Source organism: Candoia aspera, chromosome 8 (assembly GCF_035149785.1).
Source record: "Candoia aspera isolate rCanAsp1 chromosome 8, rCanAsp1.hap2, whole genome shotgun sequence".
Classification (NCBI taxonomy): domain Eukaryota; kingdom Metazoa; phylum Chordata; class Lepidosauria; order Squamata; family Boidae; genus Candoia; species Candoia aspera.
Window position 1 is genome coordinate 57,403,948 of NC_086160.1, and position 14,688 is coordinate 57,418,635.

Here is a 14,688-nt window from a genome sequence, read left to right on the forward strand (position 1 = left end):
AAAAAACTAGAGTTGAGAAAGTACTGATTTTATGCTGTATGTTTAGGTTTTAATTTGAGCCTGTCATTTATACTGTTCAGTTGCCAAGTTTAGACACAGTGCCAAATCACAGCTTGCTATGTCAAAGAGAGGTTCAGGTTCTTATGTTCTCTCCTTCACTAGAACAACTGCAGAGGGAAAATAGGAACACTTTCTCCATTTTTGAATCAAATGTGGTTTTAATTAATAGTAAAAAACAACCCTATATTGCTTCTTTTTAAGAGCAAGAATCTCACAACATCTTGTTTACTAATCATAGCTTAATTACAACTTGTCTTTTCAAAGGTAAGAAAATATGGCTGGTTTAAAACATAAGCTTTTACTTCTGAATTCTTTGTTGTGGTTACAAGAGAAAAGAGAAATGACAGCCCATGACTGGCTAAGTTCCCTTTCATAGTGCTAAGCTATGATTTAGCATTAAAATATTTTTGTTATAAAATACTTAATTTACCTTGCATCTGATAGAGTTAATCCACTTTGCAAATCGCAACCACTTTTCAAAAACAGTATCTGGATTTAAATTCTTGTCCTCAATGGTCTAAAAACCTTTTTTTTTTTGGTGCCTTCAAGTCACTGTTGACTCATAGCAACTGCCTGGACTAATCCCTGCAGTTTTCTTGGCAAAATTTTGGAAGTCGTTTCCCATCTCCTAGGGCTGAGAGAGACTGACTGGCTCAAGGTCACCCAGCTGGCTTTGTGCCCAAGGTGAGACTAGAACTCATGGTCTCCCAGTTTCTAGCCCAGTACCTTAACCATTACACCAAACTGTCTCTCCTAAAAAACTTTAGTCACATTTCATATCTAACTGATACAAAAACCAATATAATCTTGCTTTAAAAAAGTTTATTTAAAGCAATTTCACTTAACAGTGCTTTTTAGACAATTAACAGAATTCTAGCAAAAATATTCAGAATTGAGAGCATCACAGGAAATTAAAATGCCTACCAACTCAGCCATTGGGCACAGTTAAGAATACTGTTCTCAAATAATTTTCCTTGAGCCCCCGGATGGAAATGCACATTTTACCCCCTGAAACCTTCAGCTCTTAGTTATACAGACATTGCTAATATCTCCTGCAATTAAACGACAATTTTAAAATTCTTTTTCATAAAAAAAAAAACTAAGTTCATGCATGTCAATTTTCAAAGCAACACTAAATAACATCTTAAGGTGTCAGCACTGGTTGTATCATTGTCCAAATAGAACCTAGGTCACTTATAAGAAGTTTTTTTTTTTCACCCTCAACATCATGGTATACATTGAGAATGTATGGAGGACCACCAACATCTGTGGTCCTCCAGATGTTGCTGAACTATAAATCTCTGCATCCTTGAGCACTGACCATATTAGAAAACCACAGGTTTCCAATTTTTGCAAAAGGGAGAATATCTGATTCATATGCTTAAAATGATCCTAAGATGAAACAAATGAAAAATGTTTGCTTTTGAAACAAGATGACAATGATCACTTGCCTCCCAGCTTGTTGCCATATCCAGAGGTGTTGTCCCGGGTATAATTCCTTCACCATCATTATCTTTCATATCATCTTCCTCTTCTTCAAACAATGGCTCAAAGTTTTCAATGTGGGGATCTGCACCTTTATTAGTAATTAAAGAATATGGAAGAAACATCATAAACCTCCTTTAGCATTTTTACTACAGTAGTTTAGTTTAATATGTAGGTAATTAAAAGTTCAAGGAGCCTAGGTGTCATTGGCATTGCTTAATTTTACCCCAATCCCCCAATTTTTAAACAAAATTAGCACATTGATTGGGTTGTATGTATGTGTTGTGTTCTGTATATTAACAAGTCTCCAACCCCCGCCCCCAAAAATTGGAGTGATCGTATATAAAGGAAAAAATAGCTCATCAGTTATTATTTCATAGTTTGTACTTTTAGGTGCTCTTGATGCCCAAACTTGGGGCAGAATTGTTTGATTTGTTTTTAAATGGTGGTTTTTGTTAATTATGTCTTTTAAGTGTTAGTCTCCTAAATGCTTTGAGTGCCATACATCCATACTTGGAATGATTATGCTGAATTCATCTAAATGTGCACCTAGCCTACAACATTAAAATAATGTTGATAAGGATGCTTTACCTCCCAAAAGAAAATAAAAGAACCTTGAAATAAAGGGTCTCCTTTTGTTGTGACTTCTTCTATTTTTGTCCTCTTTACTTCAAGTTCTATTGAAGAATATCTTTCACCATGCCTTCCATTTGGAGTTTAACACAACACAAACAAGCCTCGCCCACACCAGTTTTCCCCTGGAACAAATCTGCCCTCAACTCATCCTGAGCCCATGAATGAAACAGCCTTAGGTTGCTCATGAGGTGTATAAGTTTTAAAGAAGCATTTTCTCTCTTAAGCTGATAGCACCCCATTGCAGCTTCAAGGTATAATTACAATCTCGGAGGCAGGCTCTGTTGAGGTGTGTTTGGGGACTGCTGGGAGGAGCTGACACACTCTTCTCCTCTTGTCACTAACCAGGCTTTGTTGTAGTCATTTCTTAGTGGGTGCCTTCTCCATTAGTACTTTGCTTCCTGAATCCCTTTCATACCCATCCCCTTCCTATTTTTACATCCACTCCTCTCAAACTTCCAAAAAGATTGAAGAGAGAAGAACAGAGCTCCATTGTTTTATGTGGGGAAGAAGTGGGATTGTATTAATGCTAGTCCTGTTTAATGGTACTCTAAAATGTCCAGACCTCCAATATTTAATTTGGAGAAGGAAATGAGGTATTCTTGTTCTAGATTGCTTTAATAGTATTCTGAAATATATATTTATTTTAGAACAATTTCCTGCTTTTCTTCATTGGAGTGTCCAGAAGATGAGGGGTGTTGGATTGGGCTTTTCTGCCAGATTTCCATATTGGTCAGTTTCAAACACTTCCCAGCAGCTATCAATTTCTGTTCTCTTGTTCTACAGGATCTATCTAGTGCCACAATCAATGCAGGGGATGCCTTCTTCCTCTTTGGGGCTATTTCTGCTCTAGTGTCAAGGACATGCTTGTTCATTTCACATTGTTTTAACTTGGGAGGTGCCCAAATGAGGTGTGCTAAGAGGGGCAGACTAATCAGCCTGGAGAAAGATATGCATCAGAGTCCCAAAGTAAGACACAACACGATTCTTGCTGCAGTGCCTTGATGGATGACATTTTCTCACTGGGTTGCGATTGGCTAAAGAGGACAACAGCACGTCCAAAGGAAAAACCCCAATTTGCCTATAATGTATGACATACTCTTAAATAAGGACAGCACCATTTGGCAGTGAGTGGAAATAAATGAAATAGAGGCAGAATAAAGATTGGCAATGGGAACAGCAAATTTTATCCTGGTGGTGTTTTGTGTCCGCGCAAGGGTGGATGAATTGTACTTTAACTCAGGAGTGGGGAATGGACCTCTGTCTTTAAAGACTTAATACCATATTACAACAATGCGTATGGTTCTTTAAAAAGGGAATTTAGCAAAAGCTGACACCAACACTGAGTCAGTAGGGGGAGCTGAGGCATTACATTCTCTATATGAGAGCGCTGGGCTACTGAAGAGGGAATTGGGCAGGATCACACAAGGCTTGCCATCCAACACCTTGTCAGCTTCTGATGCCTAGGGAAACTACCCCAATCTGCCCAATGATATAGTTACTGTAACTCTGGATTAAGATTTTCAGTGAGAGAATGACTAAAAGCACAAAAGAAAGTGAGTAAGAAGAAATGAGGAGGCAGCTGAAGAAAGGGTGTGGAACACCCAAAGGGACTGAGAAGAGGAGGATAATAAAAGTGATTAAGAGGGAAAAAGGAGAAGCATTTTGAAATGTGAATTGTTTAATACTACAAGACAGGAACTGCCACTGCTGCATTACAGTGGTGTAAAGCATAAGACTGCATGTGTGTGTGTGTACTAGAAAAGCAATGCCATTTATTTGGCTACAATTTCTAATTATACAATTTTTTCAGCTAGCATTTGGGAGTGAATCATGATACAGTCACTGTAGACTGACTACTTCCTTACCTGCTGCTTTGAGAAGAGCTGCCAATTTTGTAGATCCTCTTCCAGCTGCTATATGAAGTGGAGTGGTTCCATCATAAGTAATGCTGTCAACAAATGCATCTCCCTGGTTTTTGTTAAACAAAAGAAATGCTGTTTTGGCTTGTGGCCAGCTTGAAAGCAAAAGCTACAGAAAATATAGTAAATTGGCCTAAGCTCACAACTACACAACTATATCCTTTCTGGAATATATGCACTTTAAAATAAAACTAAAATAACCAAAATGTCCCAAGGCTATCAAATCTCACAAGACTTCATGTTTCTGACTGAAATATTGTAAGATTTCGGGTAAGAACAGCATGTCTCAGATTTTGACTAAGAGTATTGAAACATGTGAGATTTGATGATCCTCCAAGATGCTGGATCTTTCTCCCTCCAGTATACACACTGCAGATACATAAACACATATAAATATATAAGCATCGTTATTCGTACTTTGTACAACACTCTCGCAGATCACCAGAAATCCTGGAGCCAGATAGTGGAAACACTGTACTTATATCTGATGTGATATGAATTCCAAAATAATCACTTGGTAAAAAGAGGAGGATACCCCTTGTTTTTCTACTAGTTAGGGACAAAACACTTGGGTCTGAAGGAAATATTTATGTAGCATTATTGCAGGGTGTGATGTACAACCTGCCCACTGCCAAATTTCACAAAGGTGGGAGGGCTACACAAAGAACAGCAGCTGCTCCTTTCAAAGAAGAAAGAAGGAGAGGGAAGTTTTGCCCCCATAATGCTTACCTCAAGTAGAAGGCAACCTGCCATGGAGATATTTCCTTGTTCAATAGCCAGGTGCAAGGCTGTCCTCCCAGATTTCTGTTCCTGGATATTGACATCAGCACCAGCAGCAAGGAGTTGTCTGAGACATGGCATACTGTTTGCCATCACAGTTAGGTGAAGGATTGTCAGACCTGTATAATAATAATAATAATAACAACAACAACAACAGTAGTAGTAGTAGTAGTAATAAGGCATAAACTGGCTGTGATGGTCCCAGTGGTTATTGGCACACTGGGTGCCATACCAAAAAGTCTTGGATGGCACTTAGAAAATCTGTGCATTGACAAAGTTTCCATCTGTTACTTACAAAAAGCCACACAGCTTGGATCCGCATATTTACTATGCTGATACATTACGACATCCTAGGTTCTTGGGAGGAACTCAGTGCGAACCAAGGCCAACACCAGCTAAAGAACTGGCAGCTGTGATTTCACATTGTTGTGAATATGGTAATAATCATAATCATACTAATCATAACAATACACAATCAAAGTGTACTCGCTTCAGTTAAAAAAATAATATACATGGAGAGTTGCCCTTTTTCTCAAAACAAATTGTCCTGCAAATACCATTTTTTAAAAAAATGACCACCATGTTTTCATTTTCCAAAATCTTGAAGTTACTTGAAAATAAAACAGGCTCTATAAAAAGAAGAGTGACAAATTTCAGGACATATTCCTGAACAGCTAAGACAGAATTGTTCCAAAACGAACCACCCAAAAGTGGTAAATTTCAGAAGGGCAGCACTGTGGGATAGAAACATAGGAATGGAAAAGACATCTTTTGGAAGGTTTCCATCAAGGAAATATCAAAAAGTAGCAAGGACAGACAAGGGAAGAGATGGCACACTGACATGACATCCTCTTTTTTCTGTCTTCTTATTGTACAGTAGGTTATACTCAGTCTTCTCTAAAGCATCATGTACCTTGATTGTACAGTTAAGTCTGACTATATAGATGATGATGTATTCTGTTTCAAAATCTAGGCATTAAAACATTGAGATTGCTTGGAAATCTAAGCTTTAATGAAATAATAAATAGCTCTTGAGAAAATAATATGACAGCACTATTATGTTTTAATCAATTAGATATTCAGAAGTCCTGATATTTGCTTACCGTCACTATTAGGAAGCTCTCTCATCACAGATGCCTCTTTGTGGTTAAGCAACATACTTAACACCACCTCATCCCCCTGCTGAGCTGCCAAATGGAAGACAGAATTCCCATGGCGATCCAAGAGGTTCACATCGGCCCCAGCATCAAGCAAGTCTTTCACAACTCCTGCCTGCCTTGTTATAACAGCCAAGTGTAAAGGAGTCTGTTTTAAAAAGTGTGTATGGGGAAGGAAAGGGGAGAAATAAAAAATCAGAATTTTTTTTTTCACATTCTTTTCTGGATGTGTGTTTGTATGTGTGCATTCGAGTCATTCTTGGCTCCTGCCAAATACCTAGACGTGTCCCTGCAGTTTTCTCTGTAATTTCTTGGAAATGATTTGCCATTTTCCTAGGGCTGAGAGAGTGACTGGCCTAATGTCGCCAAACTAGCTTTGTGCCTAAGGCAGACTAGAACGCAGAGTTTCCCAGTTTCTAACCTGGTGCCTTTAACCACTGCACCAAACTGGCTCAATTCACACAAATCACCTGCTTAAAACAATATGCAACATATAGTACAGATTAAAACATGGAAATCAACTGGTTAATATGATGGATGCTCAGGAAAACCTGTAGCTTAAGAAAAGTTTTTTTAAAGAACTTTATTAATATTTCAGAGTAAAGTTAAAATACAAAATATAGAATATATTTCTCCTATTTCTGCACTTAGTTTTTCTTTTTTCTTTAGTTCTATATTCAAGAAAAGCTTTCTTTTTAATCCATTCAAGCAAGTCCGATTCTCAGAGACTGCCTGGACAAGTCCCTGCAGTTTTCTTGGAAGGGTTTTTTTTTCCCCCAGAAGTGGTTTGCCATTGCCTTCTTTCTAGGGCTGAGAGAAGGTGACTGGTCCAAGGTCATCCAGCTGGCTTCATGCCCAAGGCAGGACTAGAACTCACGGTCTCCCAGTTTCCAGCCCAGTGCCTTAACTGCTACACCAAACTGGTGCTCTTAAGAAAAGTAGAAAGATAATATTCAATGGGTCAGGAGAGTTTCAGTTGCAGTGTGTCATCTTGTCAATTTCACTGTGTCCTCTAATGTACATCCATATTTTAATTTTCCACGATCTAATTGGCTGATTTTTTTCAATAAGTAATGCATAAAAAAAATGACCTGGATTTGCCAGGTATTGCCTTCCTCGCAATGTTTCCATACCTGGTAAAGATCATTTCTGACATTGAGAACATCAGCAGCATTTATATCTGCTATTACTTCTAAAAGGTTCTTCACTAGTTCCGTGTGAAGGTGAATAATTGCCAAGTGAAGGACACTGGTATGGATCAAAAGGAAGAAAAGAAAGAAAAGAGTTTTTCAGTAATAATACCAAAAGAGGTAAGTATATTGCAAATAGTTTTCCTTACACTTAGTACTTAGCATTTTTGCAATTATACAAAACTGTATATGAAAATTGGAGTTCCTTTGTAAATCAGGAATTTTAATGACAAATCATGCTTCATATTGGTAGAATGAAATTATGACCCATAATTTCCAAAAAGGTAGCCACAGTTTTGCTGCAGACAATGGGCAATCCTGAATATCTTTAAAGCTTAACATCATGTGGAACAGAGTTGAAATACTTCATAAACTCTGTTGAAGTAGACTGCCTCCATAATCAATTTAAGGCATCACAAGTCTCGCTAGTATTTTTGTATCATTGCTTCTTAATTTGGTGGTAACACAGTTGACACAGAAATTAGAAATATACTAGGTGGGACACAGGGTAAACCATTAAAACCTGCCATAAAGGAGAAGTACGGCTTGTACACTTAATATAAATATAGCCTGTAAACTTCAGAGATAAAGTAGTTTTTTACTGTCTGTTATGATGAGATTCAGGTTCTTTAATAAACTAATGGGTGGGACTTAAGATCTGAAAGGCTGAGAACCACATCAGCTTGAAAGGGAAATTACACTTTCCTTTAGACAATCACCTAATATTGAGCAGATCTTTAGTGTTCTTGTCTGTAATGTATATTCAGAAATGTAGCTAGAAAAAGAGATGTAATGGGAAAATACCCCAACCCACATGTAAGATGAATATAAGATGAAATACATTACAAAAATCCAACCTCGTTTTACTGTGCTGAGACCACAAATTCTTATTTCTTCAACTGCATTGGTTCCCATCCATCCATACACTCATTAGTTCAAAAAACGAAAGAGGTTTCAAGAGAAACAACTTGAACTTCCCAAGAGCCTATATGTAAGATCCCCTGATGTGCTTCTAACTGATTTTAAAATTAAATTTAAAACTGTCCATCTCCCTCAACTTACCCATCATTGCTTAATCACTTTTCAAACTTATTTTTTTTTAGACAAGTAATCAAACAACTCAATGAATAAATCTCCCAAAAGACTTTTTGAATTAAAAAAATGTAAGATTTTTGGAGGGAGGGAGGGAGAGGGGCAGGGCAAAGACACCAACATAAATGGGTTGTTTGGTTTGGTGGAAAATGCAGGAAAAGGAACAGCACCTTCAAAAAATCTACACCCAATCTAGTGCCCTCCTTTCACTCCCATCATGTCTGGCTGTCCTAAGCAAAGATTATGCCAACAATTGTTTCTTTTCACTTTGCTCTTCTAGCTTGAAGGCACTGGACAAAAAAATTTCTCCTGCATTTCTTTTTCAATAGCAGCCAGTCAGATGTCTCTGGAAATTCAAATGCAGCCCTTGAAGATGGTAAGGTAAAAAAACAAAGTCTAAAGCTCTCACACCTATCCCATGCCAATTATTTTACTTTGTTGTTTTATACTCCATCCTTGTATTCAAAATAAATCTATTTGTAAAAGAGAAATCTATTTATAAAAGAGAAAATCCTATTTGTAAAAGAGAAATCCTGTACTCAAGAGCAAACTGTGTAATTCTTGTTATGTATAGTCTGTCTCACCTTGCTGTACAGATCCATAGTTATTTTTCAACATATGCCTTGAAGCAGTGGCATGTTGATTAATAGTATGGATAATCTGCTTTCAGAGACTGGGAATTTCCCAGTAGAGTGTACTTTCCTATGAGGAAAATACATCCAGCTGCTGCCCCATCTCATTCTGCTTACTGTGAGCCAGCCTCTAGATTCCTAACAATAAATTAAGAGCAAGTTTGTATGGCACATTATGTTGGTCATTTGGGAGAGGGAAAAACAGTCTTGTTTGAGGCTAAACTAACTTTCCCCAGGCAATTGCCTCCCCTCACATCCTGGCAATAACTTATTAAAGCTGAGATGATGTCCTAAAGAGACCCCATGATAACAATGCCTTTCTACAAACTCCCATCCTAGTCTTCACTTCTCCTTGGGCTGTGTGTGAAAAAGGGGCAGAAGGCAACTGGAGGGATTCCAGTTTTTCCACAGTGGCACTAACCCTAATTGTGTCACTGCTATTATTATATTATATTTATATTATCATCTCATCTCACATCATCATATATCATCATATCTCATATCATCATAGTTTGAGGGAATTAAAACAAACAAGAACAAAAAGTGGGAAAGGAAGAGACAGCCTCCAATCCTCCACTGCTGGGGTTCAGTGGATTAAAAAGTGATTATCACATGACACTCCCAGCTATCTTATGTTGTGTGCTGGCAGCAATCAATTGATGGGGTAGAGGATGGCTGCATCATTTGTGCCATGTGAACACTGCCTAGGAGAATGTAGCAGGATATAGCATGAATAGAATTCCAGGATGGTAGTCAAAATAGGATTTCACAAGATCAAGAGAAGATCAAGCATGTATTAAAAAGGGCTAACATAAGAATACCACAAAGTTTACACAAAGCAAGGAATTGGGTTAACAGAGTATGCAACCAGAAGCTTCTTGAGACACTGTTGTTGTTGCCATAGAGTCGTTTACGACTCATGGCGACCCTATGTATAACAGAACGAAAGAGACATACTGCCCAATATTTTGTCAGGCACAGAATCTTCCCTAGCTCTTTTATATCTGAACTTCCAGAAATTGCCAAGCCCTGAAAGTATCCACCCAAGGGATTATTAAGGAGCTTAATGCTGAGATTGTGGACCTTCTAACTAAAACTTGCAACCTATCTCTATACTTGGCCTCTGTAGCTGAGGACTGGAAGGTGGCTAATGTAACTCCAATTTTTAAGAAGGGCTCATGGGAAGATCCAGGAAATTATAGGCCTGTCAGCTTAACATCTGTTCTGGGGAAGACAGGGGAAACTGCCGTTAAAGATAAAATTACCAAACGTTTGGACACGTAGGCCTTGCTCAAGGATATGCAACATGGCTTCACTAAGGGAAGGTCCTGTCTAACTAATCTACTAGAGTTTTTTGAAGATGTTAATAAACATGTGGATAAGGCTGAGCTAGTATTTACTTAGATTAAAAAAAACTTTGAAAAAGCCTCTCATCAAAGACCTCTTAATGAGCTTAACTGCCATGGAATAAGTGGGCAGGTCTTCTTGTGAATAAGCAATTTGCTAAAGAATAGAAAACAAAGAGTAAGAATTAACGGACGTTGCTCAGAATGGACAGATATAACTAGTGGGGTTCCCCAGGGTTCTGTCCTAGGACTGGTACTTTTTAACATATTTATAAACCATCTGAAATCAGGCATGACTAGCAGAATAACCAAGTTTGCTGATGACACCAAATTGCTCAGGGTGGTAAAAACAATATTGGACTGTGAAGAGCTTCAAAGCAATCTCTGCACATTAGGGGAGTGGGCATCCATATGGCAGTTGTCATTCAACATGAGCAAGTAAAAGTGATGCACATTGGTGCCAAAAATCCTAACTACTCATATGGGATCAGAGCTAGCAGTGACTGATGAGGAGAGAGATCTTGGAGTAATGGTAAACAGTTCAATGAAGTTGTTGACACAATGTGCATCCACTGTAAAGAAAAGGCCAACAGCATGTTAGGGATAATAAGAAATGGTACTGAAAATAGAGATGCCAATATATAATGGTCTTACATAAATCAATAGTGCAACTGCATCTGGAACACTGGGTGCAGTTCTGGTCACCACACCTCAAAAAAGGATATAGTGGAGCTAGAGAAGGTTCAGAGGGCAGCTAAGATGATCAAGGAGCTGGAGCAGCTTCCCCATGAGGAAAGATTGCAACATTTGGGGCTTTTTAGTCTAGAAAGGAGGTAAATGACAGGGGGCATGATTGAGGTGTACAAAATTATGCATAGTGTGGATAAAGTGGACAAGGACAAGCTATTTTCCCCTTCCCTAGAGCCAGTGGTCACCTAATGTCAGCCTTACCAAGTAGACCAGACAGAAAACAAACCAGATAAACTAATTTTACTTTATTGTAAAGCTACATCAACAGAATCTTCACCTTTACAGCCCAAGAACTTAGGGAGGGTCCCTTCTCAGCCTCTTGCTCCACCCCCTATGCAGCTGCAGGCTATGCTGTCTCTTATCTGACCATTCCCTAGGCAGTATCTCTTCACCCGGTCTCCCAAGGTCTTTCCCACATTTCATTACACCCAATAAAATGTAATCCTGGAACAATTAGGAAATATTTTTTTTACACAATATGTAATTAAACTTTGGAATTTGCTACCACAAGATGCGGTGCTGGCTTCAAAAAAGGGTTGGACCAATTCTTGGAAGTCATGGGGATCAATGGTTATTAGCCTTGATGATGGTGTGACTGCCTCTGAAGGCCATTGCTGACAGACAAGTGGGCTTCCTTGTGCAGTTGGCTGGCCATTGTGAAAAAAGACTGCTGTACTAGGTAAGCCAGGGGTCCCATCCAGCAGGGCACTGCTTAAGTTCTTATTTAACAACTGTTGTCAGAGGTAGAATCTGAGATCTTTACATGCAAAATACAAGTTATGAACAGCATTTGAACTAGGACTGCTATCCTCTTTCTTTTCATACTTAATTCTAAAGACCAGAATCCAAGAAAGATTCCTGATTCAGTCTAAGATAGACAAATGAATCTGAGCTTACTTGTGTGTTTCTTTTCTGCAGAAAAGAGAAAAGGCAAACATACATGTTTCAGGCAGGGCTGGATTAAAGCCAACTGATGGTCTAAGCATTGCCCAACAATGGTGCCCCTTGGCCCTTCTTTTGCTTAACTGACAAGGCATTAAGTCTCAGTAAGTGCTAAAAACTAAATTTACATGTGGCAGTGAAAAGGGCATGATAGCTAGGGGGAAAAGCTCTGCAGTGTCCCCCTTCCCTTGGTGCCCTAAGCATGTGCTTATTTTGCTTAATGGTTAATCCAGGGCTGTTTTCAGCTGATGCTCAGTAATGGGCAACAATTGAAAGAAACCTTCTCTTCTCATTCTCTTGCATTAGAGATGTAGGAATCACGTTGATTTGAGCTAACTCTTTGCAGCAATTATATCACCACTGGCCAGAACCAAAAATCTTTCAATCCTTCATTTCTTTTAAACAGGAAAAGACAAAGGGTTTTCTGGTTTGGCCTTTCATGGATTTATCAACCTTCCTGGGCTTCTTCCCAGTGCTATAGAAAGAGCTGATAATATATAATCCTGCCAATTTCTGCAGCTTCAGAGTTGAGAAGCTTCCTGTTCATTAATTGTCAAAGGGAAATGGCAAGGTTAAGTATCAAAAGCTGATGTTGGGAATGGGAGGAAGGTAGTCTTCTCCAATCAGATAACCCTCTAGATGTGTTAGACTACAACTCCCATCATGTCCAGATAGGGTGTTTCCATTATCCTCTTTTTTTTCCAAATGGAAACTCTTCAGTGCATTCTGGAAGAGTGATTGATTTGAATCAACTGCAAAGGATGTAGCTGCAAAAAACTCAAGACTTAAGGCATTCTGGAAAAAGATAGGGATGAATTCTCTCTGATCTAAAAGGCAAAAGGGATCAAAGTTAAAGGGGAAAAAACCCTCTCATTCTGTTCTTGAAATGTTACATATAGAGATGAGTCAAACAATTTTGCTTCTTCCTCTCTAAATGAGAAGCACCAACAATGAATCATTGGAATGTAGTCTCATTTTGGAACCATTATTTCCCTTTCTGTGTCATCTCAGGAGTAGAATATGACATTTGTTAGTTGGGAAAAAAGTAAAATAGTGAGAATGATACTTCAAAAACTCAACAGGTTTACCTGGAAACAAGTATCAGTGACTTTAATGAAATTTACTTTCAGGCAAGTATACACAGAACTGCATCTTAAAGACAGAGAGCCATGGACCTCTGCAGAGGATAACTTCTGTAAAGGTCTGTATATGCTTTACAATGTTGTGATGCACATTTCATCACTCAGCCCTCCTTTTTCTTCTTCTGCAGAGGACCATGTACTCTCTGTCTTTAAGATGTAGTTCTGTGTATACTGGCCTGAAAGTAAATGTCACTGGATTCACTGAGACTTGTGTGATATGTCACAACACAACTATGAAAGGGCAGAACTGGCATTGTAATATTACAACACGTGTTTTTTCATTCGGACATCATTGTGGCTAGTTGTGGGCATCTTTGAGAAAGGAGTTTTTCTATTAATAATTTAAAATGGAAAAACATTTACAGAATTTGGGAAATTAGGGTTAGGTTTCTCCCATCATGTACCAAAGTGCCATCCCATCATGTTATACAAATTTGGTTTAAAGAGGCCTGGTATTACATACTTACTTATCACCATTTTCATCCTGAATAGTTGTAAGGTGGCGCTGTACTGCAAGAAGCATCTTCACATCTCCTGTGACTGCATAGTCAAAAAGGGCATTAGCATGTCGCTTAGCAAGTTCCATGGCTTTTTCCAAAAAGAAAGCATCTGTAGGGCATGGAATGATCATTTTCATTTGTAATAGAAACATACACCCATAATTTCTCAGAGTATGTCAGATGCCAGAGAACTACACAATACATGAAAACCTCTATACTTCAAAACCATCCTACAAGAGAACACAGAAGTTGTAATCCCAAGCAAAGCATTTAATCTGTATAGTAGGCAACTCTGGGGTTTCTTAGCCCAAAACGATTGTGCGTAGGTTCTACCAAGATCTGAGTCCAGTAAAAAAAGGTCTGTCACAGCATCCATGTCACAAATGGAAAAATGGTAAATACTAACAGATATTTATCAGGTTTTATAATCTACTAAATTATCCAAGAATCTGGAGACAAGTAGAAATGGGTTTGACCCAAAGCACTAAGTCACTTTTTGGAAGGCTCCAGTGGGCCTTAAAGAGATAAAGAGGAATTGAGAAATGTGTATTTCTTTCCTTTTCTCAATGTGTATCTGATGGCCAACTGAATAAAGTTTCAACAGAAGAAGGAAGGAAGGAAGGAAGGAAGGAAGTTAGTTTTATATTCCATGCCAGATGAAAGTTACTAGATGAAGTATAGGAAGCAATACCATGACTAGGTGCAATTGTACAATGGCTCTACTATTTCTATAGAGGGGAAACTTCTATTTCAAGGTGTTGCTCTCTTTGAAACTGACAAGCCATGAAAATGGTAGGTCTATTGCTGTTTTCCTCTGGCAAATTTCACCTCTGCTTGCTTCACCAGAGCTGCTCCTCCTGTGGGAAGGATTACTGTGCAGGAGTTGCAAGCAGACAAAACAGCCTGGTCTCTGGTGTATTTGATACTGAATCAAAGGGTTGGGAGACAGAAAGGCTGTTTACCTGGCAGGGCTCAGAGAAAATACAGGGGCTTTTGATTCTCATCTCAAATAAGAGCTGGCATTCCTCTTTGTTTTTATGCTGTTTTTATGTATAAA

General features: G+C 38.5%; 1 protein-coding gene across 2 annotated transcripts in view; it reads right to left on the reverse strand.

The window, feature by feature from the left end:
- The window catches only part of NFKB1 (nuclear factor kappa B subunit 1), a 74,250-nt gene that overhangs the window by 5,323 nt on the left and 54,239 nt on the right, over positions 1–14,688 (reverse strand). For both annotated transcript variants that reach the window (XM_063310425.1, XM_063310424.1), the window contains 6 exons: positions 13,599–13,740; positions 7,171–7,285; positions 5,984–6,185; positions 4,830–4,999; positions 4,047–4,149; positions 1,512–1,636 (listed from right to left, as the gene is read on the reverse strand). In XM_063310425.1, coding sequence (XP_063166495.1) covers positions 1,512–1,636; positions 4,047–4,149; positions 4,830–4,999; positions 5,984–6,185; positions 7,171–7,285; positions 13,599–13,740 — 857 coding nt within the window. The remainder of the gene's footprint in view (positions 1–1,511; positions 1,637–4,046; positions 4,150–4,829; positions 5,000–5,983; positions 6,186–7,170; positions 7,286–13,598; positions 13,741–14,688) is intronic.